The 27,326-nt window shown below is 42.3% G+C and overlaps 2 protein-coding genes across 52 annotated transcripts in view; one reads left to right on the top strand and one right to left on the bottom strand.

The window, feature by feature from the left end:
- LOC138426378 (uncharacterized) overlaps positions 1-27,326 on the top strand; it is a 63,459-nt gene that overhangs the window by 4,704 nt on the left and 31,429 nt on the right. For 23 of the 50 annotated variants that reach the window (XR_011251600.1, XR_011251603.1, XR_011251582.1 and 20 more), the window contains exons 1-2: positions 11,000-11,141; positions 12,262-12,405. Coding sequence is in view for 1 of the 50 variants with exons in the window: in XM_069564864.1 (XP_069420965.1) it covers positions 26,633-26,798 (166 nt within the window). In the remaining 49 variants the exon portion in view is untranslated. Of the gene's footprint in view, positions 1-3,592; positions 3,648-10,999; positions 11,150-12,261; positions 12,406-25,582; positions 26,799-27,326 lie in introns of those variants that run through there. The other 27 variants (XR_011251604.1, XR_011251588.1, XR_011251616.1 and 24 more) reach the window with 5 other exon arrangements.
- CCDC83 (coiled-coil domain containing 83) overlaps positions 1-27,326 on the bottom strand; it is a 55,258-nt gene that overhangs the window by 1,917 nt on the left and 26,015 nt on the right. For both annotated transcript variants that reach the window (XM_069564849.1, XM_069564850.1), the window contains 5 exons: positions 19,188-19,279; positions 13,929-13,997; positions 8,581-8,702; positions 4,349-4,425; positions 3,622-3,830 (listed from right to left, as the gene is read on the bottom strand). In XM_069564849.1, the coding sequence (XP_069420950.1) occupies positions 3,622-3,830; positions 4,349-4,425; positions 8,581-8,702; positions 13,929-13,997; positions 19,188-19,279 (569 nt within the window). The remainder of the gene's footprint in view (positions 1-3,621; positions 3,831-4,348; positions 4,426-8,580; positions 8,703-13,928; positions 13,998-19,187; positions 19,280-27,326) is intronic.

Here is a 27,326-nt window from a genome sequence, read left to right on the forward strand (position 1 = left end):
GCCCTCTGCTGGCCAGGATATAACCACAGCAGAGTTTTCTATATTATTCACAATCAAAGGGACAGATCTGCTAACATCTTTGACAATGAATATCTTAATACTGAGCAAATCCATATGAGTTTTACACACTTCACAGGATCTACTGTAGGTATAAAGCTTACCACATTCTGCCAAACTAAATACAGTTTAACATATCAACAAACAGAATGGGAAGTCTAATTGATATGAAATTCCACAGCTAACCCCAAACTGGGTTGAAACAGCTCCAGCCCTGTTCAATGTGTGCCTTCCTTTCGAAAGCTTCTCCAAGTCATACCTCCTCCTTTTGAACTCCTTCAACACTTCAGCAAACCTTTCCCAAGTGCCCACTCTGTGCCAGGATGTGTACCAAGTGCTGGGGCACAAGACTGGTCACGGAGACAGAGGTATGCATTCCCCCTGAACAGTAGTCAGCGATTGTCTTACCTGCTTTCTACTAGCAACATGTGATTTAGAGTAGGGCCTGCCACACGGGCATCTTGAGACTATACTTCTTCCTGTTCTCCCCTTTAAATTCTCAAGCATCTAACAAGTACTTGGCATGTTGTGAGGTTATCAATAGACATTTATAAGAATTTAGGAGAATCAAAGAATGGAAAAGGAAGGCAATGTTTTATTGCTCAAAAATGCATATAACTGTATTTGACTTTTAAAATACACAATTCTAGAGCTGCAATAAATGCATGAGAGAAGAAAAGCAAATTAGTGGAAATGTACCATATATTTCAGAACCGTCTAGAGCAGGATTCTGAAGTGAAACCCCATATTAGTCTGCTTGAGCTGCTACAGCAAAATACCACAGACTGACCGACTGAAACAGCAGGACTTTATTTCTCACAGTCCTGGAGGCTGGAAGTCCAAGGTCAGGGGGCCAGCATGATTGGGTTTCGGTGAGAGCCCCTTTGCAGATGGCTGCCTTCTCACAGTGTCTCACAAAGCAAAACCTCTTCTTATAAGGTCACAGTCCTATCAAATTAGGACCTTTATGACCTCATATAACCTTAATTACCTCCTAAAGCCCCCATCTCCAGATACAGCCACAATAGGAGTTAGGGCTTTCAACATATGAATTGGAGTCGGGGGCAGGAACACAGTTAAGTCCATAGCAATACAATACCATTTTCACCACATCAAGAACTTCCATGGAAAGTAAGAAGGTCTTAGAAGAGAACATAAGCAAAACATTCCCTGACATAAACTGTACCAGTGTTTTCTTAGGTCAGTCTCCCAAGACCATAGAAATAAAGATGAAAATAAACAAATGGGACTTCAACTTACAGGCTTCTGCACAGCAAAGGAAGCCATAAACAAAACAAAGAGCCTGCAGATGGGAGAAAATATTTGCAAATGATGTGACTGACAGGGGCTTAATTTCTAAAATATACAAACAGCTCATACAACACGACAACAAAAAAATGAAACAACCCAATCAAAAAGTAGGCAGAAGACCTAAAGAGACATTTCTCCAAAGAAGAAATACAGATGGTCGATAGACACACGAAAAGATACTCAACAATGCAAACTATTAGAGAAATGCAAATCAAAATTATAACAAGGTACCACCTCATACCAGTCAGAATGGCCATCGTTAAAAAGTCTACAGATAGCAAATGCTGGAGAAGGTGTGGAGAAAAGGGAACCCTCCTACATTGTTGGTAGGAATGCAAGTTGGTGCAGCCAATGTGGAGTCCAGTAGGGAGGTTCCCCAGAAAACGAAAAATAGAATTATCATGTGATTCAGCAAATCCCACTCCTGGGCATATATCCAGACAAAACTATAATTCAGAAAGATACATGCACCCCTATGTTCATAGCAGCAATATTCACAATAGTGGAAGACATGGAATTAGCCTAAATGTCCATCAGCAGAGAAACAGATACGGGAGATACGGTACATATATGCAATGGAATACTACTCAGCCGTGAAAAAGGAAAATAATCCCATTTGCAGCAACACGGATGCGACTAGAGATTATCATATCAACACTAAGTGAAGTAAGTCAGAAAGAGAAAGACAAGTACCATATGATGTCACGTATACATGGAATCTAAAATATGACCCAAATGAACCTGCCTATGAAACAGAAACAACACAAAATCAGGGACGTAGAGAATAAACCGGGGGCTGCCACGGGGGTGAGGGGTGGCAGAGAGGGTAGGAAGGGGAGTCTGGGGTTAGCACATGCAAACTGGCATGTATGTATAGAATGAATAAAGAACAAGGTCCTACTGTATAGCAAAGGGAACTATATTAATATCCTGTGATAAGCCATAATGGAAAAGAACCTATCTATATCAATCACATTATTGTACAGCAGCAGTGAACGCAATGTTGTAATTCAACTTTGCTTAAATAAAACATGGATTTAGAAAAATAAATAAATTCAATGGATAAAGGCAAAAATAAAAGTAAAAAGGTCTTTCACTCAACCAAATGGTGTGGAATTTTGGAATTTTGTAGGCAGTTGTCCCCTAGTGTGAGGTCACTGTAACATGCCAGGTGTCCTGATACCAAGATACCCACGTGGGTGTTTGAGTGCTACAGAGTCTGCAACCTTAGTCTTTAAATTGTCATTTGATGGTAGCAGGACTGAGTTGTACTTAGTTAAAATGGTTTTTATTGACTTATTCAGTTTCTGTTGCTTTCTAAATCACTCTTTCTCCTGTCAGACTTTAAGTTCTAGGAGAACTTTTAAGGTTATTGGTAGTACCAAGAAGGAAAACAGCAAAAGGTGGATATGAAAGTGGCTGGAAGGTACCAAGAAGGTTTTAAAATTAAAAGGCTTGATAATCCAGGTCTTGCCTAATGGTGTTATGTGGCCATTTGTACTTTCCAAAGATGGTCACACTGATACACACATCCTATCCCATGCTTTTCTTAAAATATGATGCTGACCTTCTTTCAAGATGCAGGAGCTATGTTATTTCCCTTTGGGCGGAAATTTGTAGCTACACCAACAGATAGAAAATGATGGACTTGCTGGTGTAAGATTTCCACGTCATAGGAAACATTTGGTCTCTGGGACTGATGGCTTGGGAGAAGCCAGATACCAGAAGAAAGGGACAATAAAGGAGACCTGTGTCTGTGAGGAGACCCATGTGGAGAGGAACTGAGGCCCAAGCTCCACCAGCATCACCTGGCCAGCCAGGTTGGTGAGCCTCCTCAGAGGTGGATCTCCCTGCCCAAACCCAGCCTTCAGCCAGCATGCGGGTGCGCCTGCTACGGAACTCAAGTGAAGACGGTCCATGGAAGACCTGGCCAAATTCCTAACCAACAGAAGCCTTGAAAAAGAATAAATGGTTATTGTTGTAGGCCACTAAGTCTTGAGGTAATTTATCACATAGCCCCAGATGTACTGCCTTATACCATATACTGGTGATGGACTTCTATCCAGACATAGACGCAGCGCGCTGGGCAAAGGGAAGAGTGAAAATAGCATCCAGCAACAGGCGTGAATGGCAGGCCACTTTTACTAATAACTTGCAAATAGAAATTTTCAGTATATTTTCGGTTAATTTTCTCCACTAATTAATAAAACAACATTTTCTCTAGCAGTGAAGATGCCTTCTCATGAATCTTACCTTGAAATCCTGCTCATCCTCATACAGTAAGTATTTCATATCAGAGGCCCCAAACTCTATGCTTGAACTCTCTTCTTCATCTATCTTCAGAAGCTGGCCAAGTCTGCTGTCCTTGTGACTAAGGTGAAAACCACTGCTCCCAAATGAGATGCTTGACACGTCTCTGCTTTTTATGTCTATAAGTTGCGAGTCTGACTTTTCTGGGATGACTGCGAAGAAATTAATTATGTACAGGTTTTGGACAGATAAAAATATAGCACGTATTCTCTGTGACATTTTGAATTTGAAAGTCCTTTGAGAATCTCCAGGAGGAGATGAATTTGAGAATTAGAAATGTAGAATTGAGGTATCAGAGTGAGAGGGAGTCCCATTGTTAGCAACCATGGCTAAGGCGCATGTCCCTGCATCAGCTAATAAGTTAGCATAATCGTACAGGGGTCTGTGAGTATGCTGGCCTTTAGGCTGGTTGGCTGAACCAAAGTGCAAACCATGCTGGTATAGACATCATCCTATCCCTCTTCACCAGCTTCTAGTTCATTCACTGTGACATGTGGTGACTTTGAGGAGATGGATTGGGTCAGCTCTGCAAGGACAAGAGGAAGGTGGAGGAGCTGGCAGGTATCTACCCCCTGAATCGCTCTCAGCTATGAGGTGCCTGTCCATAATAAGAACCTCAATAAGTGTTGGCCAAATTTTTTTAAAAATTACCATTACAATAAAATAATACCTTTATGTGTTTCTGACACCTCCAAAGGCACTTCAGGTGGTACTTCCTGCCCAACAGCCTGGGTAAGATACAGTCGCCTACAAACAAATAAGAAAAGTAGTCTGTCAGCCAACAAATGTTGTAGACCCTGCTCAGGAGTGTCTATCTCTCTGCTGGGAGCTGGAGATGCACAGAGGAAAAAGGGGCATCGGGCCCAGTGGGGTAGCAGGCAAGATGACAGTGTTTCATGATGACGGTTTTTACTAGGATGGGTAATTAGCACAGTGTCAGGAGTGCTGTGGTCTTCCCACGTGGTGCAGAAGTGAAGAATCTGCCTACAGATGCAGGAGATGCAAGAGATGTGGGCTCAATCCCTGGGTCGGGAAGATCCCCTGGAGGAAGAAATGGCTACTGACTCCAGTACTCTTGCCTGGGAATTCCCATGGACAGAGGAACCCAGTGGGCTACAGTCCATGGGGTCAAAAAGACAAGACTGAATGACCGAGCACCCGGGCGTGTGCGCACGCACACACACACACACACACGCACACATACACACAAGAAGTGAGCACACACACACATGCACACACACACAAGAAGTGAGCACACACATGCACACACACACAAGAAGTGAGCACACACACACACACAAGAAGTGAGCACACACACACATGCACACACACAAGAAGTGAGCACACACACACATGCACACACACAAGAAGTGAGCACACACACACACACACGCACACACACACAAGAAGTGAGCATACACACACACACACACACACACAAGAAGTGAGAGAAGAAGCACCAGATTTAGTCTTAGGAGGTGAGGAAAGGTTTCCAGGAGGAGATGACGCCTGAGTCGAGTCCTGAAACACCAAGAGATATTTGTCAAGGAAGAGCTTGGGGTGGGGGGTGTGTCCCATGATAAGGGAATAACAGACAAAGTCCGAGAAATGAGAGTGGTTACCCCACCAGTTACATCACTGGTGCAGGAATCCAGATGAGGAATGATGGTGGCCAGCACGGGATGGATTTGAAAAAGAAAAAGAGAGAGAAAAGGACAAGACAACGAGTGGTAGGAAACCACGATGGCGTCACGGTTCTGGCTTTCACTGAGTGCCGTGTCCCAGCTACAAGCCCGGTGAGCTGTGTGTGTGCAGCTGCAGCTCTCTGTGCTGCAGAGGCCCATGGAGTTTTCCCTCAGAAGACACGATACCTTGGAAGCTGTGTGTGGCATTTCCATGAAGTTTACAAGTGACCCGTGCAGATACGCTAACAACACTTCATGCTCAGCCAGCCAGCATCCAGAGTGAACCCCCTGGATTACAGGCTGTTAGTTTCTTAAAGCACACGAACAAAGTATCATCTGAGATACTTACAGCTCCAACAAATGATGTCACTGCATACGATAGTTACCTTTTAAAACCTTCTTGAGACTTGGTGAAGGTGTGTCTCGGTGAAGCTCTGGTCGGGTGGTCAAGTCTGAGGCCATAGAGTTCTCTGCCTCTTGAATGACTAAGATCTTACTAAACACTGTGACCTTCACAAGTCTGGCTTCTCTCTTAATCATAGGTTTCTTGTCACTTTTGGACCACCACAGGGCAGCAGCACTTGGTGTTTGATGGTGCGGAAAACATTTCAAAGAATGCCATCATATGAGACTAGTGTTGGTTAGATTTGAGGTACTGGTTCCCCTAGACTCAGCTCTGTGGCACTGAAGTCCCTGGGCAGTCACCTCTAGCTTACTCATCTCATCTAATGTTTCAAACAAATCCTGCAATGCCTTATTGGAGTCATGAAGGAAAGCCTTGAGGGAGGTCTGATGGGAAATAGAGGATTAATAACTCTATTAGCTAGAATACTCGATTCTTCATCCAAATAGGAAAGAAGAGAACTTTTTACACGTTCACTGGGTACACTTCACCTCTATTTCTCAAATAGAATAGACAGGACTAAATTCTCAACAAAGAGGTGGAATGGACAGTTGTCATAAATTACATACTATTTATTATTTTGACTTGAAAACGGGTACAGTAAAAGTTCCTAAGGACACTCGACATTTTCCTTGTGGATCAGCAGCGTAACAGATAACTAAGGGTTTGCACATATCTCTGTTTCTTTATGTGGTCTTTCTAAAGTGTCCTAAAAACTTCTCTTGAAGGAATTTACAGTCTAGGAGGGAAACAGGTGTTAAGTAAGTAATCGCTAGTGTGATAAATGCTAGTTACAAAGGAAAAGTTCAGGGTGTCCTGGACGCATACACCAGGCACCTTCTAGAAACACAATCTGTGTTGTTTCTGTCCCCTCAGATGGATTTTGATTTTATCTCTCTCAACTCTGAAGCAAGACTAAGTATTCATGTCTCCCACTAAAGAAAGCCAGCCCACAAAGCTCAGACGAACAATGTGGGTTTTACCAAGGATTTCCGTGAGGGAAGCTAGAGGACAGGGCGAAATGACATCACAACAAATCACACAACTTCATGAAAGCCCTCTTTAAAACTTGCTCATCTCCCTTCCTGTCCTTGCCAAACTCTCTGTATCCTGGGAAGGAATTCTGATTTATTATAATGAGCATTTCACCTGCACATCAGCACTGAATCTGGAACAACAGACCCAGCTGACCGAAGCATGAAGTGAGGTCGGCAGTTTACAGGGTATCTCTGGAGGTTTGGGTGGTTTGGAAGAGAGAAAAAGAGCACAGCAGGCAACAGGTGGAGCAGTGGTTAGAAGGCCTGGCTGGCAGAGATGCGTGATTACAAAGAGATGTGGGCAGCAGGTGCTACACGGCAGAGGCTGTCTGGGTGTGGAACTGGAGAGGTGTCATAGGGAAGGAGGCTGGCAATCCCCCACCCCCTAGGGACCCTTAAGGGCATCAGCTCAAGAGATGGAAGTGCAGGAGTCCTGTAGGAAGCCAATTCATTCAGCCCGATCGCCCACTTTGCCTACTGGTACCTACCGCCCCGGGCCAGTGCACAGATTGTGGAAGGGAGCAGGCGACTCTTCCTCTGTCCTGCCCACCCAGTGTTCAGACTATAAAGTCGTCCTGCTGTCTCCCAACTTCTCCAGTCTTGTATCTTGACAGCCATCATTTAGCTCAGCAAAAACAAAACAAAAACAAACAACCTGCAACTTACCCATCTCCACCCTTCCTGGAGCACATTAGGAAGTTTGCCATCAATAAATACTTTACTGGGTCTCAAACAGTACTTCTTCCATGCCACACAAGCAACAGAACTACTTGGGTGTAAATGTTTTCCTGGGCCTTCCACCGTGTTGAACTTCTCTGCCCAGACGCAGATATTCTTCTCCCATCTTGCACATGTACACCCTACATTTGAGTGGTTTGATTCCTCTATCTTTCTAAGCATGTTTTTGTTCAAATTATGAATGCCAGTTTGTTTTAATTCCATATTGTATGTGCTCAGTCACTCAGTTCTGTCTGACTCCTGGTGGCCCCATGGGCTGTAGACTGCCAGGCTCCTCTGCCCATGGAATTTTTCAGGCAAGAATACTGGAGTGTGTTGCCATTTCCTCCTCCAGGGGATCTTCCCAATTCAGGGACTGAACCCACATCTCTTGAGTCTCCTGCACTGACAGGTGGAGTCTTGACCACAAACGCCACCTGGGAAGCCCAGTTCCATATTCCAGGGCTCTGATTTTCCATCAAGATTGGTATATTAAGACTTATTTTGTCAGATAAGGAAAAGCGGTAATCTAAAATGCAAAGCCATATACACATTTGATTTCACTTATGCAGAAATAAATGTGACTTGGAATGCCAGGCTATTTTCTATGCCTAGAAAGTAGTTTGGCTCTTTCATTAACTGTCAGAGGAAACCGTTCTGTAGTCTACAAGGTAACCAGGAGTCCCAAACACCTCCAGAAGGCGCCCACAAGTTGATCACTCCCTCCTCCTGTGCTCTGGCTTTGCACCCATACTTCTGCTGTATTATTATGCATTTATTTTTATGCCAAATTCCCCTGCTGGCCCAGAGGTTTCTGAAGGACAGCAGTTGTGATATTCATAGTAAATGTTTGCTATTATGAACACAGTGCAATGTTAGAAAAAGCAAGTCAAAGTTTGCCTTGTAGCAACGGTCAGTGGTGTTAAATTTACAGTTTCCGCATGGCCATTTTGTGAGTGTCTTTCTTTTCAACTATTAAAGAATTGTCATCTTAAAAAAAATAACTTTTTACAGATCCAGATGTTTAAAAAAAAATTCCTAACTATGTAATGACTCTCACCTGGGTATCTTGAGATCCACAAGTCTGCAGTTGAATAGCTGATCAATAAGCACCAAATTTTCTTCTTCCAGCTCATGAATAGCATTTTCCAGTTCTTCCACTTCCTTCCTGTGGTTTGCAATCTATTCTCAGGAAAAGGAGAATAGGTGTTAGTTTTCCACAAGAAATTTAACTTTAAAAAATGCATTTGATGGAGAGGAAGATCTATCCTGTATTGTTTATTACTGTGTTTGCTCTAAGAAAGAAGGGATGGGACGGATTTCATTCCAAGTCATTTTAGGCAGAACTCGGTTTCCTGATTAGGCAGTTATTACTGAATGGCAAGAATTTCCTTTCCTACTCTGCAGGAACATCACTGGATTTATGTGCCCTGGAGGCAGAGATAAATAAGAAAATAAGACTATTTATCAGTCTGGTATTAATACTTAAATGAGGATCTATCAAAGGTTAATGATAAACAACACAATGAAAATTAATAGCACTGGAGAAAAATCTGTACTATGGCATTTAAAAAAAGAGAAGTACAAGCCTAGAAGTCCTTTCTATCAATTTGTGTATGACAACTATATTCTGAGTGTGCTGGAGTCATTCTGAGAAATATCAGATAGCTGAGATGTTATCCATTCATTCATGAAATTGTACTGTATACCTACACTGCATCAGAAACTATAGTGCATTTTGGGAACAAAGGACCAACAAGATGCAGTAACCTTCAGGGGTCTCTTAGCTTAATGGGAAGGAGAGTGATAGCAACAGAAGACAGCATGATGAAATATAATGATGGAAGCCATCCAGGTGCGGTGGGAGGAGGGCACGTTTCACCCCACGTCTGCCAGGTGTCGGGGGTGGGGGAAGGAGAATTAATGGAAGAGATGACTTCCATTCTGGATCTTGAAGGCAAAGAAGGGATTCTCTAGCCAGACGAGAGAGGATATATTCTAGGCAGAAGGAACCACACGTATTAGGCACCACTATTTTGCTGTAGATAGAAACAAAATGGGCGTGGGGACAAGTAGGAGAAGAACTGGACAAATGTGGGAGCCAAATAATGCGAAGCAGTCTGATTTTTATCTTGCTGGTTAGGCAGTAGGTCCATTCATAGACATAGCAGGGTTAATTAACTTTAACTGCAGAAACGTGGCCAACTCAAACATGAACACAACTTGCTGGTTCTGTGGATAGAGTTCCCATCAATCTTTAAGAAATGTATTTTGATAATTTTTGGTCTAAAGAAGGCTTGATCATGGGGAGACTATATAGAAGAATGTTACTAGATAGAACCCCCAACTTACCTCTCTGCCCCCCAAAACAGCATGACTATGCAGGTGCTGGATTGAGTGGTGCTGATGGGTGGAAGTCAGGGTAATAGCAGAATTGAGAGTGTAAAATAGAAAGTGATCAGCTGGTGAGAATGATAGAAAGATAGCTGGGAAAGGTACTATGTCTCTCGAGGGAACATGATGAAAGAAGAAAGGCACAGGGGAGGCGTATGCATTATCTCTTATGAGGAGTTGCAGGGGAGGCGTATGCATTATCTCTTATGAGGAGTTGCCAAGAGTGTAACTGAGATGAATACTTGGAAAGAGATGACTAACACAGTTTCGATTTGCAGTTGAAGTTACTGTGTTTTGGAAGCATTCAGTATATCCCCACATGCATATCTCTTTCACATAAGTCATTTATTAAATGCCTGAATTCTTACTAAGGGTAAATTCTTGCTTGAGGTAGATGGATACAAAATTCAACGAAGCATGGTTCCTTCCCTCAAACTAGGAAAGAAATCTACAAATTCAGTGAACAAATACATAAACAATTATAAAACAATACCAGTGTCATAGAAAAGGCTTAAAGATGAGAAGAACAGCATCCTAACCAATTTCACAAGACAATTTAAGTCCGTAACTCTACATCACCAAGTTAATGGTTGGTGTTTTAGGATCTCATATTTTACGAGATTATCAGCTTGATTACAAGCCTGAATGCCTTAAGGAGAAATTTATAATTTTCAAATGTCAAAGGATGAGAAAGAAATTATAGTTAGAGGTTATAAAAGAAAGAATGCATAGAATGTTTGGAAAAGTTTGACCTCAGGGCTTGGCATAACTGGGAGGCAGCATGCACAGTTCTTGGTCTTCTGGCAAGCAGGGAATGAGGGCCCTTTGGGGGAGTTAAGTCCCATCTTTCAAGCTACAAGATAATCTGTGACATCCCTTATGCCTTTAGAGTACTAAGTAAGGCTCTCAATTGTTGTCTCCCTCTCAATCTTCTGAAATGTTAGGGAAATGAAAACAAATTCCCTTTTTACAGCCATATCAATACCTTTAGATTCTGCAGGAAGGGTCTTAACTGGTGCCTCAGATGGTAAAGAATCCACTTGCAAAGCAGGAGACCCAGGTCTCATCCCTGGGTTGGAAAGATTCTCTGGAGAAGGAAATGGCAACCCACTCCAGTACTCTTGCCTGGAGAACCCCATGGATGGAGGAGCCTGGTGGGCTACAGTCCATGGGGTGGCAAAGAGTAGGACACGACTGAACAACTAACACCATCACACTTTTTCTGGGGTAAGAAAGTATAAAGAAGGAAATGGAAGACCTCTTTTCCCTCCCAGCCCCTGCTTCTCCCCAGACACCCAAGAAATGTACTTAAGAAATTGGAAAGGAATAATTCAGGCAACTCGGATCCTGATTAAAATGTATGCTCTTAAAATTTTCCCCTGCAAGAACCAAGTTAGCTTTATGCCTCCTCACATTTGAAACTTCGATTGCTAACCTCTTTGAATCTCTGTCTAGTTTTTCCAGCTTTCCATTTAAGTTCAAGTTATTTGGAAATTTGAATTTTCTTCATTTTTCTAATAAGCATGCTAAATAAACTCAGATAAAGTCATTTAATGAGACCTAATATCCCTCCCAGAGATCTAAGCTTTTTGGTTATTGTTGAAGAATAGTTTAATGGAGAAATATTTGGGAGAGTTCCAGTGTTAAATATCCCTGTTATTCATTCTTAACCTTCCTCAAAGAAATTAATTAGCATACATTGTTCTATTTCCAGGCAATTTTCAATTCCTGTGATAGTGCTTATAACCAGAAATGGTTTTAATTAATTTTGTGAGTAAATTTAATAACAGTATAATGAATATTTATTGAAATAAAGAGAAATTAAATATATTGAATTTCTTTGAGATGATTTTGTTCTTTATTAATGAGCTCTTTTTGCTCATGATTAAATTAAACTTCACATCTTTCTATCTTTTATTTTCACTGAATTATGAAAATTAAAAAATAAAACAAAACAAAATGTAATTTGTGGCTTTAGTAGGAAGGACCAAGGCACCAAACAGTCTTTCTTATCAGTCAGATATAAATTTTTGTAGTCATTTTCTCTGAACCTAATGTCTATGATATCTTAACAGAATTTAAGATCTGAATTGTTAAATTATTACTGGGATCATACTGTTATATTTAGTAAAACTATAAGGACTAAGTTCCTCTATAATATTCTTGAACTGTTGAGCTCACCTTGAGTTTGTTTAAATTAATATTAATTTTTTTAAATTGAGGATTCATCTTGATTAGTTTCGGAAATAGTAGGAATTCCTACTCACCATGACTTTATAAAGGCAACTTTAAGATAATTGTCAATATCACAGAAAGCATATTTATTTAAACATTTTTTGTTTGTTAGACTCACCAACTCTATTCAGTCAAATGAGAGCAAGGAAAATAGAAATGAAGCTGATGGTGACAATTTTACCTTGGGTGTCTGAGCAGATGGTGAAAAAGGAAATGCAGGAAAAGACGATCTAAGAAGAAATGTAATAAATTTCAGGTATGTTGAGTTTGAAGTACCTATGTGACATCCATGTGGAAATATTCAGTTATTGAATTGTAGGAACTATTTGTATATTTTGGAAATTAAGTCCTTGTTGTTTGTATCATTTGCAAATATTTTTCTCCCAGTCCATAGGTTGTTCTTTCATGTTGTTTGTGGTTTTCTTTACTATGTGAAAGCTTTTAGGTTTGATTAGATCTCATTTGTTCATTTTTGCTTTAATTTGTATTGTCTTGGGAGACTGAACTAAGAAAATATTGCTAAGATTTATGTCAGAGAATGTTTCACCTGTATTCTCTCCTAGGAGTTTTAGGGCATCATATTTAGTCTTATATTTAGCTATTTTGAGTTTAATTTTGTGTATGGTGTAAGGGAGTGTTCTAGCTTCATTGATTCACATGCAGCTGTCCAGCTTCCACCACACCGCTTGAAGAGACCATCTTTTCCCCAGTGTACATCTTGTTTTGTTGAAGATTAATTGACCATAGGTATGCAGGTTTATTTCTGGGCTCTCTACTCTGTTGCATCAATTCATATGTCTGATTTTGCCCTAGCCATGCTGTTTGGATTACTGTAGCTTTGTAGAATTCTCTAAAGTCTGGGAGGGTTATGCCTCCTGCTTTGCTCTTTTTCCTCAGGATTGCTTTGGCAAGTCTGGGTCTTTTCTATAAATTTTAGGATTATTTGTTTCAGTTTTGTGAAAAATGTCATGGGTAAGTTGATAGGGATGGCATTAAGTTTGTAGATTGCTTTGGGTACTATGGCCATTTTAACAATATTAGTTCTTCTAATCCAAGAGCATATAGGACATCTTTCCATTTCTTTGAATCATCTTCAGTTTCCTTTATCAACGTTTTGTAGTTCTCAGCATGTCTTCGCCTCCTTCGTGAAGTTTATTCCTATGTGCTATTTTTAAAGTGTGATTCTAAAAGAGATTGACTGTTTGCATTCCCTTTCTGATATTTCACTGTTAGTGTAAAGAAATACAACTAATTTCTGAATGCTAATTCTTGTGTCCTGCTACCTTGTTGAATTAGTTTATCAGTTCTAGTAGTTTTTGTGTGTAGTCTTTATAGAGTTTTCTATATCCAGTGTCCTGACATCTGCATATAATGACAGTTTTACTTCTTCCATACCAATTTGAATACCTGAAGAGACGATTGAAAACTGGAGAGAATGAGGTTAGAATGATCCTTCAGCCTTGCTTCCATCAGTCAGGAGCAAATAGGGTCCAGAGGAAGGCCAGGTCAGTTTTAGAACGTCAAGAAGTTTTAGGCACTTGAGTGTACTGTATGAAAATTGTGACACCAAAAATGACTTCTGGTTCTTATTGAAATACTTTATGGTGTTCATTGAGTAACAGCTTGTAATAAGATTAGGACTCCACTAGAATCTCATTTTACCTCGGTCAGTCACATATCCATGCTTCCCCCATGACTTCAGCTCATAAATAAAAGTCCTTTCCAGTTCAGAAAAATGAGAAAGAAGAAATTGTATTCATTTTTTAAAATTCCACTTACCTCTTTTTTGAGCCAGTCATTCTCCCAGATCTCTCGATAGCTGCCCTTGTCAATGAACCTTAGAGCATTCTAAAAAAAAAAAAAAAAAGATTTTTTTTTTCTGTATTAAAGAAGTGCTGCCACAAAGCATTTCACATTTTTTTTTTTTAGCAATGATGATACGCAATCAACTTATCTGAACATTTTAAATTATGGTTTCCAGTAACTTTGGAAATATGCCTAAAAACATTGTGTCCCATTGTTCTTTCTTTATTATCCTATTGTGCTATTTTTCCTGATTTAGATTGCCTAACGTAGATGATTGAAAGAACTGGACAGTGGTTGTCCAATCAATTTGGCCGCTGGTGTGACTGAATCTGACTGCCGTGGTAAAATCAGTCATGAAGGGACCTGCTTCGCCGTTACACTGAGTTAATTTTATGTACTCATTTTGGCTGTGCTGGGTCTTTGGCGCTGCTGGGGATCTCCTCTGGCTGTGGCGTGCAGGCTTCTCACTGTGGCGGCTTCTCGGGTCATGGAGACAGGCTCCAGAATGTGCCGACTTCAGTAGCGGCCACACCGGGCTGTGGAGCCCAGGTTCAGCAGCTGCGACACCCGGGCATAGTCGCCCCACCGCACGTGGGATCTTCTCAGATCAGGGATCGAACCCATATCTCCTGCATTGGCGGGTGGACTCTTCACCAACAGGGAAGCCCTGTTCCACCATTAAGATGGCTAAACTGCAGTGATCAAACTTTCTTCAAGTTTATGGTCACAGGCATAATTTAACATGTAGCAAGAGCAAAGATAGATGATATAACTACCTTTTAAATCTGAAACATTTCTGCATGTCAATAACAACAACGTACCTATTTATAAACCTAATAGCAAATAGTTGCAGGTTAGCAGGCTATAGCTATGTCCTCTCCTGGAGAAAAGCATTTTAAATGAAGCAAATAGGGAAAGCCTTACTTTATCAGTATGATCATAAAATGTAATTTCATCTTCAGTTACTAGAATCTTTACAGTTTCACCCAAAGGAATTTTATAGTGGACAACAGGTCACGTTTATATGTGAGGTACTTTTACATGGATGAAAGTGAAAGTTTAAGTTGCTCAGTCAAGTCCGACTCTGCAACTCTATGGACTGTAGCCTGCCCGGCTCTTTTGTCCATGGAATTCTCCAGGCAAGAATACTGGAGTGGGTTGCCATGCCCTTCTCCAGGGGATCTTCCTGACCCAGGGATCGAACCCCAGTCTCTCCCACATTGCATGCAGATTCTTTACTGTCTGAGCCACCAGGACACCACACAACAAAGTAACTGAAGGACACAACCAAAAAAAGAGAAATTGAGAAAAATATTCAGGCTCATAAACATGGATTGAAAGAATTTATAACTATGTTAAAGGTAATTTTTAGTAAGTGTTTTGAGTAGGAAGATTTGCAATAAATTCCTTTTTTAAAAAATCACGTTAATTAAACAAGAGTGAATCTCCATTTCCCAAGAACCAAATAAACGTTCAGCTCCAAATGGTAAGACTAAAGTTTATGTAGACATAGAATTTTCTTTGAACAAAAGTAGGAAGTAGCTCATAAATGAATTTAGTTAGCTGATGACTTATTTCACTAACAATGGAGTAGTGTTTCCAGCTTTGACTACACATTACACAATCCCCGGGATATTTTGAAAAATTCAAAAGCCCAGGCAAAGTCTCAGGCCAATTACCAGAGCATCTTTGCGGGTGGGACCCAGGACCCACTTGGGTTAAACAAATTTTCCAGGTGACTCTAATAAGCTACTGTATGTTAGTTGCTCAGTCGTGTCTGACTCTTTGCGACTGTAGCTTGCCAGGATTCCCTATCCATGGAATTCTCCAGGCAAGAGCACTGGAGTGGGTTGCCATTTCCTTCTCCAAATAAGCAGCTAAGGTTGCACAAAAGTAGATTTAGAAGTTAACTACGTGATGAAATACGGGCTTCCTTGGTGGCTCAATGGTAAAGAATTTGCCCACAATGCAGGAGATGGAGGTTCAGTCCCTGAGTTTGGGTGGTGCCCTGGAGAAGGAAATGGCAACCCACTCCAGTTTTCTTGCTGGTGAAATCCCCATGGACAGAGGGGCCTGGTGGGCTACAGTCCATGGGGATACAAAGAGTTGGACACAACTTAGTGACTACACCAGCACCACCATCCACATGATAAGATGGCCAGAAAAAAATGAGAAAAATTCATTCACTTATGCGAGTGTTTGGCATTAGGTGGAGAAAAGAAAACATACATGATGATTAAGAGTAATGATCTGAAAAAGACTTCTTAAAGGTCAATTCTGCCACATGCTCTGGGAAAGTCACAAAGTTTCTCTGGTCTCTGTCTTCTTACTAGCAAGTGTCTCCCTTATAGGATTGTTGAGAGATTTTAATGTAAAATACTAGGAGCAGTATTGGGGGAAATCTTCATTATATACTGAATGTACCTACTGAAAGGATATTTGATTGACATATGCATTTTTAACCATTTTAACTATGATCAGATCACTTATTGATTTCACCATTTAATCATATTCAGTTACAAAGGGGCGGGATTGCATGGGCAAGCAAAACCATTGATCAGTTCGCCTCCACATCCTGTTTTTGTGTAATTCAGTAAAAATTGTGCAATGGCATAGGAATACTGAAAGAACAATTGAACCAAAAGGGAAGCAAGAAACAATAGCAACTGAAATTCAGGGAAGAACTCTAGAAAAAGCCAGATGCTTATCAATCCAAAGAAAGGATGTTCCAGATTGAGAGACAATCCCAGCTGGGATCTCACAGACTTAAGACACAGTCTGGAGCAAGATGATAATGAAAGTGAAAGGCGCTCAGTCGTGTCTGACTCTTTGTAACCCCATGCACTATACAGTCCATGGAATTCTCCAGCCCAGAATACTGGAGTGGGTATCCTTTCCCTTCTCCAGGGGATCTTCCCAACCCAGGGATTGAACCCAGGTCTCCTGCATTGCAGGCGGATTCTTTACCAGCTGAGCCACAAGGGAAGCCCAAGAGCAAGATGAGGGACAGTGGAAAGGAAAAAGGAGCAGATATTTTGGACAAAACAAAGATTAGAAAAGATGAATTCAAAATTATATCTCAAACATTTTTTTATATCCTCAATCGTTAAAGCTCCACCAACCTAAGAGAGCTCCAGGAGCTCTCTTAGAGCTCCAGCTCCTAACAGAGTAAAGTGTACTCACTTAGGTTTGCATATGTAAGAAAGTACTTTTTAGACAAATTATGTTTCAGCCTATGCTGCTGCTGCTGCTAAGTCACTTCAGTCGTGTCTGACTCTGTATGACCCCATAGATGGAAGCCCACCAGCCTCCCCCATCCCTAGGATTCTCCAGGCAAGAACACTGGAGTGGGTTGCCATTTCCTTCTCCAATCCAAAATTTCACAATTTGTGTAGTCATTATTATTATACTTAAAAATAACTTAATATTAATTTCCAGAGCTCTTGCTCTTATGAGGCACCGTGCTACTTAAATCATCTCAGTCCTCATACTATTCATTAAAGGTAAATATTAGTATTATTATTGTCCCTTTTTTAATAGACTGGGAAACCAAAGCCCAGAAAAGTCAAGTATAAATTCAATTTATACACTGGGCTTCCCTGATAGAATCCACCTGCAATGTGGGAGACCTGGGTTTGATCCCTGGGTTGGGAAGATCCCCTGAAGAAGGGAAAGGCTACCCACTCCAGTATTCTGGCCTGGAGAAGTCCATGGACTGTGTAGTCCATGGGGTCACAAAGAGTCAGATGAGACTTTCACTTTCACTTTCAAACTTTCAAGTGGTGGAACTGTGATTTAAACTAAACTAACTTCAGAGTCTTCCCAGGTGGCACTAGCAGTAAAGAACCCACCTGGCAATGCAGAAGACTGAGACCTGGGTTTGATCCCTGGGTTGAAAAGCTCCTCTGGAGAAGGGCATCGCAGCCCACACCAGTATCCTTGCCTGGAGAATCCCATGGAGAGAGGAGTCTGGAGGGCTACAGACCATAAAGTCGCAAGGAATCAGACAACGACTGAAGAGACTTAGCATGCACGCCTAACTTCAAAGCCCATGTTCCTGATCATTGTAATACACTGCAAAGAAAGAAATGGGCATGAGGAGGGGGAGAGTTTTGTTTTTTAAGGAAATTGAAATACCGAGAGAATGGGTCTTGGAGGGTGAAATAAGTAACGTGAAGTTGCTCAGTTGTATCCAACTCTGTGACCCCATGAACTGTAGCCTACCAGGCTTCTCTGTCCATGGGATTTTCTAGGCAAGAGTACTGGAGTGGGTTGCCATTGCCCTCTCCAGAGGATCTTCCCAAACCAGGGATCGAACCCAGGTCTCCTGCATTGCAAGCAGACACTTTACCCTCTGGGCCACCAGGGTGAAATAAGTGAAGGGTATTGAGATGTCCAAGCCTCCAATTATAAGATAAGCCATAAGAATTTAATGTACAGCATAAGGAATGTGATCAATAATAACTTTGTAAGGGGATAGATGGTTACTAGACATATCATGGTGATCATTTCAGAATTTATGCAGTTGTCAAGTCTCTATGTAGTACACCTGAAACTAACACAATTCAGTTCAGTCAGTTCAGTTGCTTAGTTGTGTCCGACTCTTTGTGACCCCACGGACTGTAGCACACCAGACTCCCTGTCCATCACCAACTCCCAGAGGTTACTCAAACTCCTGTCCATTGAGTCAGTGATATCATCCAGCCATCTCATCTTCTGTTATCCCGTTCTTCTCCTGCCCTCAATATTTCCCAGTATCAGGGTCTTTTCCAAGGAGTAAGTTCTTCGCATCAGATGGCCAGCATATTGGAGTTTCAGCTTCAGCATCAGTCCTTCCAATGAATATTCAGGACCGATTTCCTTTAGGATGGACTGGTTGGATCTCCTTGCAGTCCAAGGGACTCTCAAGAGTCTTCTCCAACACCGCAGTTCAAAAGCATCACTTCTTCAGCACTCAGCTTTCTCTATAGTTCAGTTCTCACATCCATACATGACTACTGGAAAAACCATAGCTTTGACTAGACAGATCTTTGTTGGCAAAGTAATGTCTCTGCTTTTTAATATGCTGTCTAGGTTGGTCATAACTTTTCTTCCAAAGAGCAAGCATCTTTTAATATAATTTAAATTAATAACATAATAGTATACATCAACTATGTTTCACTTAAAATTTTGAAGTTCTGTGTGAGAAGAATAAAAATCTACTATAAAAAAGAAAAGAAAATTGACATATACCTCTGTGGCCCATTCCTTCTTTTGGTCCAGTTGCAACAAAGTTTCTCTGATTATTCTCTTTCTAGCATCTTCCAGGGTGATTTTATACTGTTCTTTAAACAGAAAATGAGAAAGCTTGAGATCCAACGTAAAACAATCAAGTTGTAAACTTTATCTTCCATGATCCCCACCTGTCCTTTCTTCATGTTTTTTCCCCTGAATTTTCAAAGTACCACCTTACTGAAAAATCTAATACCTCTAATTAGCCAAAATGCTCCAATAATTTACTAATGCCTTAATGGCAATTTGTTGGAGATGGTATCTCTCATGAATGTCTGTATTTTTAAAGGATTTCCAATGCTTTAGTACCTCTGAAGCCGTCTACCCTTCATATCAGACAACATCTGATTCCACAACATAAATATGAAGAGATTTGATTATACACTGAAGTAGCATCCTGTACATCTAACGCCATCTAACTAAATTTCCAATATTCTTGGCACACGTTTCCTGGGACAGGAAAGACAGAATGAGGAGAGGAGAGGGAGGCAGAGAGGGGCTGGGAAAGTCAGCAGACTGGGTCTGAGTTGGGCTCAGAGCAAGAGGGGAGAACAGAGATGCAAAGAGCAGGATGCACTGTCCTCTGCAGATTTTCTTACATTATAAATGTCAGAACTGAGAGAGCAAGGATCACAAAATTTGGGGCCTTGAATGATGCTGAGAGATCATATAATCAACACTTCTGTTTAAGGAAAGCAAGATAAAGTGACATGAGGGCTGCTTTAGGGAGTGGAGAGAAGTGAATCTGGATACATGAGTCTCGCTTGTTCATTCTTTCTTTTATTCAAGAAATCATCACCGGGTTCTTTTGCTGTGCATGACACTATTTAAGGCACTGGGAATATTACCAAATGAGAGACAAAACTCCTGCCCTTATGACACATACATCCTGGTGGGGAAGCCAGTGAATAATATTTTAGGTGGTGAGGCATGTGATGGAGAAAAACAAAAATTCTCAGACTGCCCTGGTGATGCAGTAGGTAAGAATCTGCCTGCCATTGCAGGGACACAGGTTTGATCCCTGGTCCAGGAAGATTCCACATGCTGTGGAGCAGCTAAGCGTGTGTGCCACAACCACTGAGCCTGTGCTCTAGACTACGGGGACCACAGGTGCCAAGCCCACGTGCTGCAACTACCAACGCCCAAGTGCCTGGAGTGTGTGCTCCCCAACGAGAGAAGCCGCCACAATGAGAAGCCTGACCACTGCGACAAAGAGTAGCCCCCGCTTGCTGCAATGCGAGAACGCCACGCAAAGCAATGAAGACCCAGCACAGCCAAAGTGAAAAGGGGAAAACAATAGAAAACCTAAAAATTTCTAGTTTAGATAGAGTGAGCAGAGAAAGCTTTTTTGAGGAGGTAATGCCTGAGTGAAGACTGAATACAGTGATGTAGTTAGCCGTGTGCAACAGGAGGGCAGTGTATCCTCCAAATCAGATTTGTCAGAGTTGTGCTCTATGATGACATCAGTGTTATATGTCCCCATTAGATGTGTTTTGTTTATAACAGTTGGCAGATAATTATTTGGGAGTCAGACACTACTGTCTCCTACAAGTGATGTTGACAGTTGTGGCTGTAGCCTTTGCCTCCTCCAGGGGATCTTCCCAACCCAGGGGTCAAACCCAGGTCTCCTGAATTGCAGGCAGATTCTTTACCAACTGAGCCACAAGGAAAGCCCTAGATTTCTAGACTGGTCCACAGCAATTCATTTAACTTATTCTGTAATGAAACAATACTATTGTATTGAGACTATTGTGGGACGTAACAGCCATTTAGGACATTATTTCAAAGGGAAAAATTTCCCCACAGACCAAGTCAGCCAAAGCTGACTCTAAGATCTCTTGGGGGTCTTAGGCTACAGGGAAGATGTGCAGGTCTGGTCTGTCAATAGTTTGGAGGCAACCGAGGCTCTGGAAATGGGCACAGGGAGCTAGGCTACAGCCATTCAGCCCTCATTGTGTTTTATACTGGCATAACCACTTCCCCTATTCAAGGAAAACTCTGAGAGCAGAGTAAAGATTTCTCTTCCATAATCTTCTATTATTGCAATCCCGGGTGACTGTAGCCATGAAATTAAAAGACGCTTGCTCCTTGGAAAAAAAGCTATGACCAACCTAGACAGCATATCAAAAAGCAGAGACATTACTTTGCTGACAAAAGCCCATCTAGTCAAAGCTATGGTTTTTCCAGTAGTCATGTATGTATATGAGAATTGGACCATAAAGAAAGCTAAATGCTGAAGAATTGATGCTTTTGAACTGTGGTGTTAGAGAAGACTCTTGAGAGTTCCTTGGACTGCAAGGAGATCCAACCAGTTCATTCTAAAGGAAATCAGTCCTGAATATTCATTGGAAGGACTGATGCTGAAGCTGAAACTCCAAAACTTTGGCCACCTGATGTGAAGAGCTGACTCATTGGAAAAGATCCCGATGCTGGGAAAGATTGAAGGCAGGAGGAGAAAAAGACAGCAGAGGATGAGATGTTTAGATGGCATCACCGACTCAATGGACATGAGTCTGAGCAAGCTCAGGGAGTTGGTGATGGACAGGGAAGCCTGGTGTGCTGCAGTCCATGGGGTTGCAAAGAGTCGAACACGACTGAGCTACTCAGCTGATTAACCCTACAGTTGTGAATATTCCCAGAGAAACTGGGAGTATGTAAAAGTCTCCTCCCCAGAAAAGTCTGTTGCTAAGTCACTTCAGTCATGTCTGACTCTGTGCGACCCCATGGACTGCAGCCCACCAGGCTCCTCCGTCCATGGGATTTCCCAGGCAAGAGTACTGGAGTGGGCTGCCATTGCCTTCTCCTCTGGAACCCTGAAAATGGGAGATTACCACTTTGTGCTTTTAGACTCCTGGCTGCTCAGATGCCTGGTCCAATGTGATCATTTCTCAGAAGCTGAAGTTTGCCCTCCATTGCCCGCCTTTCCTTGTCGCGTCTGGCTTTGCTTCGGCTCCACCCCACCAGCTTCGGGGAGCCAGTCGTTTGCTCTTGACCCTCTTCTGGTGTCACACTCTTCTCTGGGCTCATCCTCTTCCATGCCGCTGGCTTCATCCTCTTCCATGCCGCTGGCTTCCTGTGACCCCTCCCTGGACAGGACTGAGCAGGGGCGGATGGTAATACTGGCCACACAGCAGTTCCTTCAGGCAGAGTGGGTGTTAGGTGAATCACGGAGTGGGGAGGACTACTGGAAGCTCATAGGCTTGGGTCTGACCCCAAGCCTGGGTTCACCTCCCATTTCCACTACTCCATAAGTCTGTGAGTCTAAAGCTGTGAACTCTCCCGGGCCTCTGTTCCCTCATCTTTAAACTGGGCACAGTGATATCTAACTCAAAGGGACTGGTGAGATGAGACAAGGTGTAGGAAACCAGGTCCTGGAGCCATGAGTTCTCGTGGAGGTACCTGAGGTGATCAGATGAAGAAACTGGCATTCAAACAGATGGACTTGAACTCGCGCCTTTTAAGTCACTAAGTGCCCAGAGAGACTTTTAAGGATCCCTGTCCCATGCACCCGGTCAAGGATGAAAGGAAAAACTCTGTGACTCTAATATCTGCTGTTTTGTAATAACTCCATAATTTTTCTATTCCTGGAACTCATCTAAGGGTTTAATAAAACCCCAAATTTTTAAAATAAATTAAAACATTTTTAAATTTTTTCAAAAAAATTAAATTTTACATTAAAACAATTTAAAAAGAAGTTTTAAAAAAATCTACAATTTCCTTTTACTGAGAGCAAGAGCCCTGTCCTGGATATGTCAGTTAGTGTGCTCTCTGCACCCAGTATTGTGACATCTCCTTCAAACTGAAGTCCGGGGAGGCAGGCCCAGCTGCCCCCTCCCCAGGCCCCCAGCGCTCAGGGCAGCCGCTGAGTCAGGGAGGCTGGACAGCTGACGGCCCGCGAGGAGTCCTGGGCGGAGATGTTTGGTCATCCTTAACTAGGTAGGTGATCACGATGACGCTCTTCAGAATTAGTCTGCAGGGAGCAAGGACGGAGTGGGGACAGGCAGAGAGGGCAGAGCAGAGGCGCCCTGAGGGGACAGTCACAGACCGTGGGCGGCAAGCACGGGCAGGAACCCCGTCCCTGGAGCCAGCACCGGTCTGACGGCTGTCTGTCTCCATCCCCCGTCCTCCTGTCCTTCACGGCAAGTCCTGTGTCCAACTGACGTGACCACAGGGCACCGACAAACCTTGTTTTTCTCTTCCCCTCATGTCTCTGTGCGTTTGTTTTGGCTTTGGCCTTACTGGGTCTTCGCTGCAGCCTGCGGGCTTTCTCTAGGTGTGGCGCATGGTACAGCCTGTGGGATCTTGCTTCCCCGACTAGGGACCGAACCCATGTCCTCCACACTGGAAGGTGGATCCTTAACTGTGGGACCAGCCAGGGACGTCCCTTCTCTCTTCCCTTTAAAATTCATGCTGCGAGGCTATTAGCCCTCTCTCGACAGTATGCATGGCATTCCTATGATTTTTTTCTGGTTCCTCTGTGATAACAAGATCTTCCAATCTGAAATTAAGATATCTAGTCTTTGTAATAATCAAAAGTTTAAGCATCATTCAAAGTTACGGCTGTTCCCTTCCTAGCTTGAACCTACTACTGATTCCTCTGCCTTGAGCTGGCGTGCCTTCTTCCCCCTCAGGGCTGAAGGGGAGCCTGGGAAGGACAAGAAAGCACTCACCTGACTGATCTCAAGCTATGGCCTTGACTATCTCATGCTAGGGCCTCACTTTCTGGGTCCAGCTGGCATTCAAGATTGAGGCTCCTCTCTCGGGGGTGTTTGTGTAGGTTCTCTGGAGGACCACCTTCCCCATCGCTAGTTAACATTTCACCGGCACGCCCTTGATGCAGGGGATGTGCTGTCATTGGAGGTTAGCTGATGACTGTCCCTTTGGCCTCTGGTTCTGTCTCCTCCTCCCTCCCACATGTACCGGCGCCTATTTCTCTTTGGAGTCAACCCACAGGTAAAATTTAACAGGACTGTGTACCAGCGCTCTCAGACAACAGGTCCACAGGAAACACTCCACTCTTTGCCACAACCTTCTCCCAGAGTGCACGCTGCTACAGACTGAATGTCTATGACCCCACCCCCTTGCCCAAATTGCTGGGTTGCAGCCTGAACCGAAATGTACTAGTATTCGGCAGGTCATTAGGTCAGGCGGCTAGAGCCCTCACGAGTGGGATCAGTGCCCTTATAACAGAGGCCCCTTGTAACAGAGCCCTCTCTTGCCCCTTCCACTCGGTCAGGTTACAGCAAAGAGACAGTGTCTCTGAACCAAGAAGCAAGCTCTCCCTAGGCACCCGATCCATCAGTCCTGTGACCCTGAACTTCGCAGCCCCCAGAGCTGTGAAAATCCAATTTGTGGTATTTCGCTATAGGGGCCCAGGGCGGCAGCCACATGCCTCTTACACGCTCTGCTGTTAGAACAGTTACCTAGTCAGTCACTTAGCCTATAGATTTTACAGGGTGAGTCATAAACTAGATCTCAGTGTCCCCCAAACTGGGGGGGATACATGTTGAACAGTCTGAAGAATTTCCTTAAAGACCTTCCATCTAGATTTGAGGTGAAGGAAGAATTACACTTTACCTGGCCTTTGGGGGATAGTGTACAACTTGCTGCACCCACAAGCTCTTTCCAAAAAATGTCCCGTAATTTTTAACAGTTTTTTCATGGTCTCTTCAATGTCTTTTATAAACTGGAATTCAGTGCTTGAAGGTATAAAACCTGTTTTCTGCCTCATCATACTGGCAGTCTGCATAGCAGATTCTCATTTTATTTTTGAATGAGGTATCCATTATATAGGGGGCTTCCCAGGTGGCTCAGGGATTAAAAAAATCCACCTGCCAAGCAGGAGACATGGGTTCGATTCCTGGGTCAGGAAGATCCCTTGGAGAAGGAAATGGCAACCCACTCCAGTATTCTTGCCTAGAGAATTCCACGGACAGAGGAGCCTAGCAGATAGTCCACTGGGTCACAAAAGAACTGGACACTACTTGGTGACTAAACAACAACCACCACCCATTGTACAGACACCCAGATTTAAACAGATTTTTAAAAGTTTCATCTTAATATCCCATTTCATATACAATAAAAACCCTTTCTGCTAAAGTACTTATTCCTTGCAATTAAAGCTGTCTCAGTTCAGTTAAGTTCAGTTCAGTTCAGTTCAGTCGCTCAGTCATGTCCAACTCTTTGCTGTCTAGCTAACAGAAACTCCATGGTCGTGGGTGTGGGAGGAGAATTTCAGAGAAGTCATGGAAGAAGGGGGAAGGTGGGGAAAAAGGGGGATGGTAGGAGTAAGACTTCAGACAAATTGATCTAGGCGTTCTGTTCATATTCATTGTGTCCAGCGAGTGGCCCCCAAAGTGGTTTAATTGTCCCCAGGCAGAATTGCTGCTGCATGCTTGAAAGTGAAAGTGAAAGTGAAGTTGCCAGTCATGCCTGACTCTTTGTTTCCCCATGGACTGTAGCCTACCATGCTCCTCGGTCCATGGGATTTTCCAGGCAAGAGTACTGGAGAAGTGCCTGAAACTAATGGCGAATAAGATAAGCCTATAATAGCCATTTTCTCATGATACCTAAAGTTGGCCATATACCAGGGTTCAACCAGCAGCATAAAAATTTTATTACCACCACTCCCAAGTTAGCTACAACAGCATGAAAATTTTCAGCTCAAAGAAATCATCCAAATTTCTAATCAGGATAATGGATTAAGTTAATATGAGGAATGCTAGAAAATTATTAAATGAATGCTGGAAAACTATTAAAATTTTTAAAAGTACACTTGAACAGTAACATTTTGTTTTGGCCTTGCTGCCTGCCTTATGGAATCTTAGTTCCCCACCTGGGGATTGAACCTGGGCCCACAGCAGTGAAAGCACCAAGTCTTAACCACTGGACTGGCAGGGACTTCCCTCTGTGGCACTGTTGCACAAATACATAGATCCATGGAACAGAATAGAAAATATAGGAAGAGAGCCAAACACACATGGGAAATGAAAGTGGGATAAAGTCATCATTGTGGATCATAGGGTAAAAATGGCTCATTTAATAGATGATGTTGAGACAACTGGAAAGCCATCTGGCGAAAAAGAAAGTTGGTTCCCTACTTCACAGAAAAAAATCAGAGATTTAAATATAAAGATGAAGATATAATAAATTCTATAAGAAAATACTAGAGAATATATTTGTAATTTCAATAAAATCAAAGACTGATAAATTGGGCACTATAAAACTATAAATTTTCCTCATACAAACACCATACAAACAGAAGACTAATAATGAAGGGGGAAATATTTGTACCTTAAATCACATTTAAAGAGCTAATTTCCTTGGAAAGTAAAGAGTTCCACAACACAATAGAAAAATGAACAAAGGATGAGAACAGAAAGGAAATCCATGTGGTTCTTGAGTTTATGAAAAGATATTCACTGTTGCTTATAGGAAGAGAAATGGAAATTAAAGCTACAGAGTTACCCTTTTCTACCTATAAGGCTGTCAAAGAACAGAAACGTGGATCACATCCCTTGTTGCTGAAGTGGAAAAACAGACATCCTCACCACAGCAGCAGGAATACGCTCGGTACAGTGTCTACAGAGGGCCGTGCCTATCAAAATAAAAATGAATGGGCTGTTTGGGCCAGCCGTTTCCCTTTAGAGATACACATAAATGAAATTACATATATACAAGGATATTTGTCGCAGTAAAATGAGATTGTGTAAGGACAGTCATTGCAGAATTCTTTGTAATAGTAAGACAGGAAATAACCTAAATGCTTATGAGTAGGGGAGTAGTTAAAAAAATTATAGTACAACAAAACAAAGGAGACATTGGGAGGATGAGGCAGTACTAACACGTACCGATCTGTAAGGATGTCCATGTTGTTACTTGAATGAATAAGTGAAAAATTGCATCTGTAGCATGCTGTTTTGTAACAGACATGTATATTCTGAGACATGAACAGGATCTTTCTGAAAGGTTACATAAGGAACTAGCAATGGTGTTTCTATCTAGAAAGGGGATCTCAGTAGCTGGGGGAACAGACAAGGATAGGAGGGTGTCACTCTTACTCTCTTCTCTTGGGGGAGAAGAACATTTTGAAATATTTTA

Source organism: Ovis canadensis, chromosome 21, assembly GCF_042477335.2.
Source record: "Ovis canadensis isolate MfBH-ARS-UI-01 breed Bighorn chromosome 21, ARS-UI_OviCan_v2, whole genome shotgun sequence".
Classification (NCBI taxonomy): Eukaryota; Metazoa; Chordata; class Mammalia; order Artiodactyla; family Bovidae; genus Ovis; species Ovis canadensis.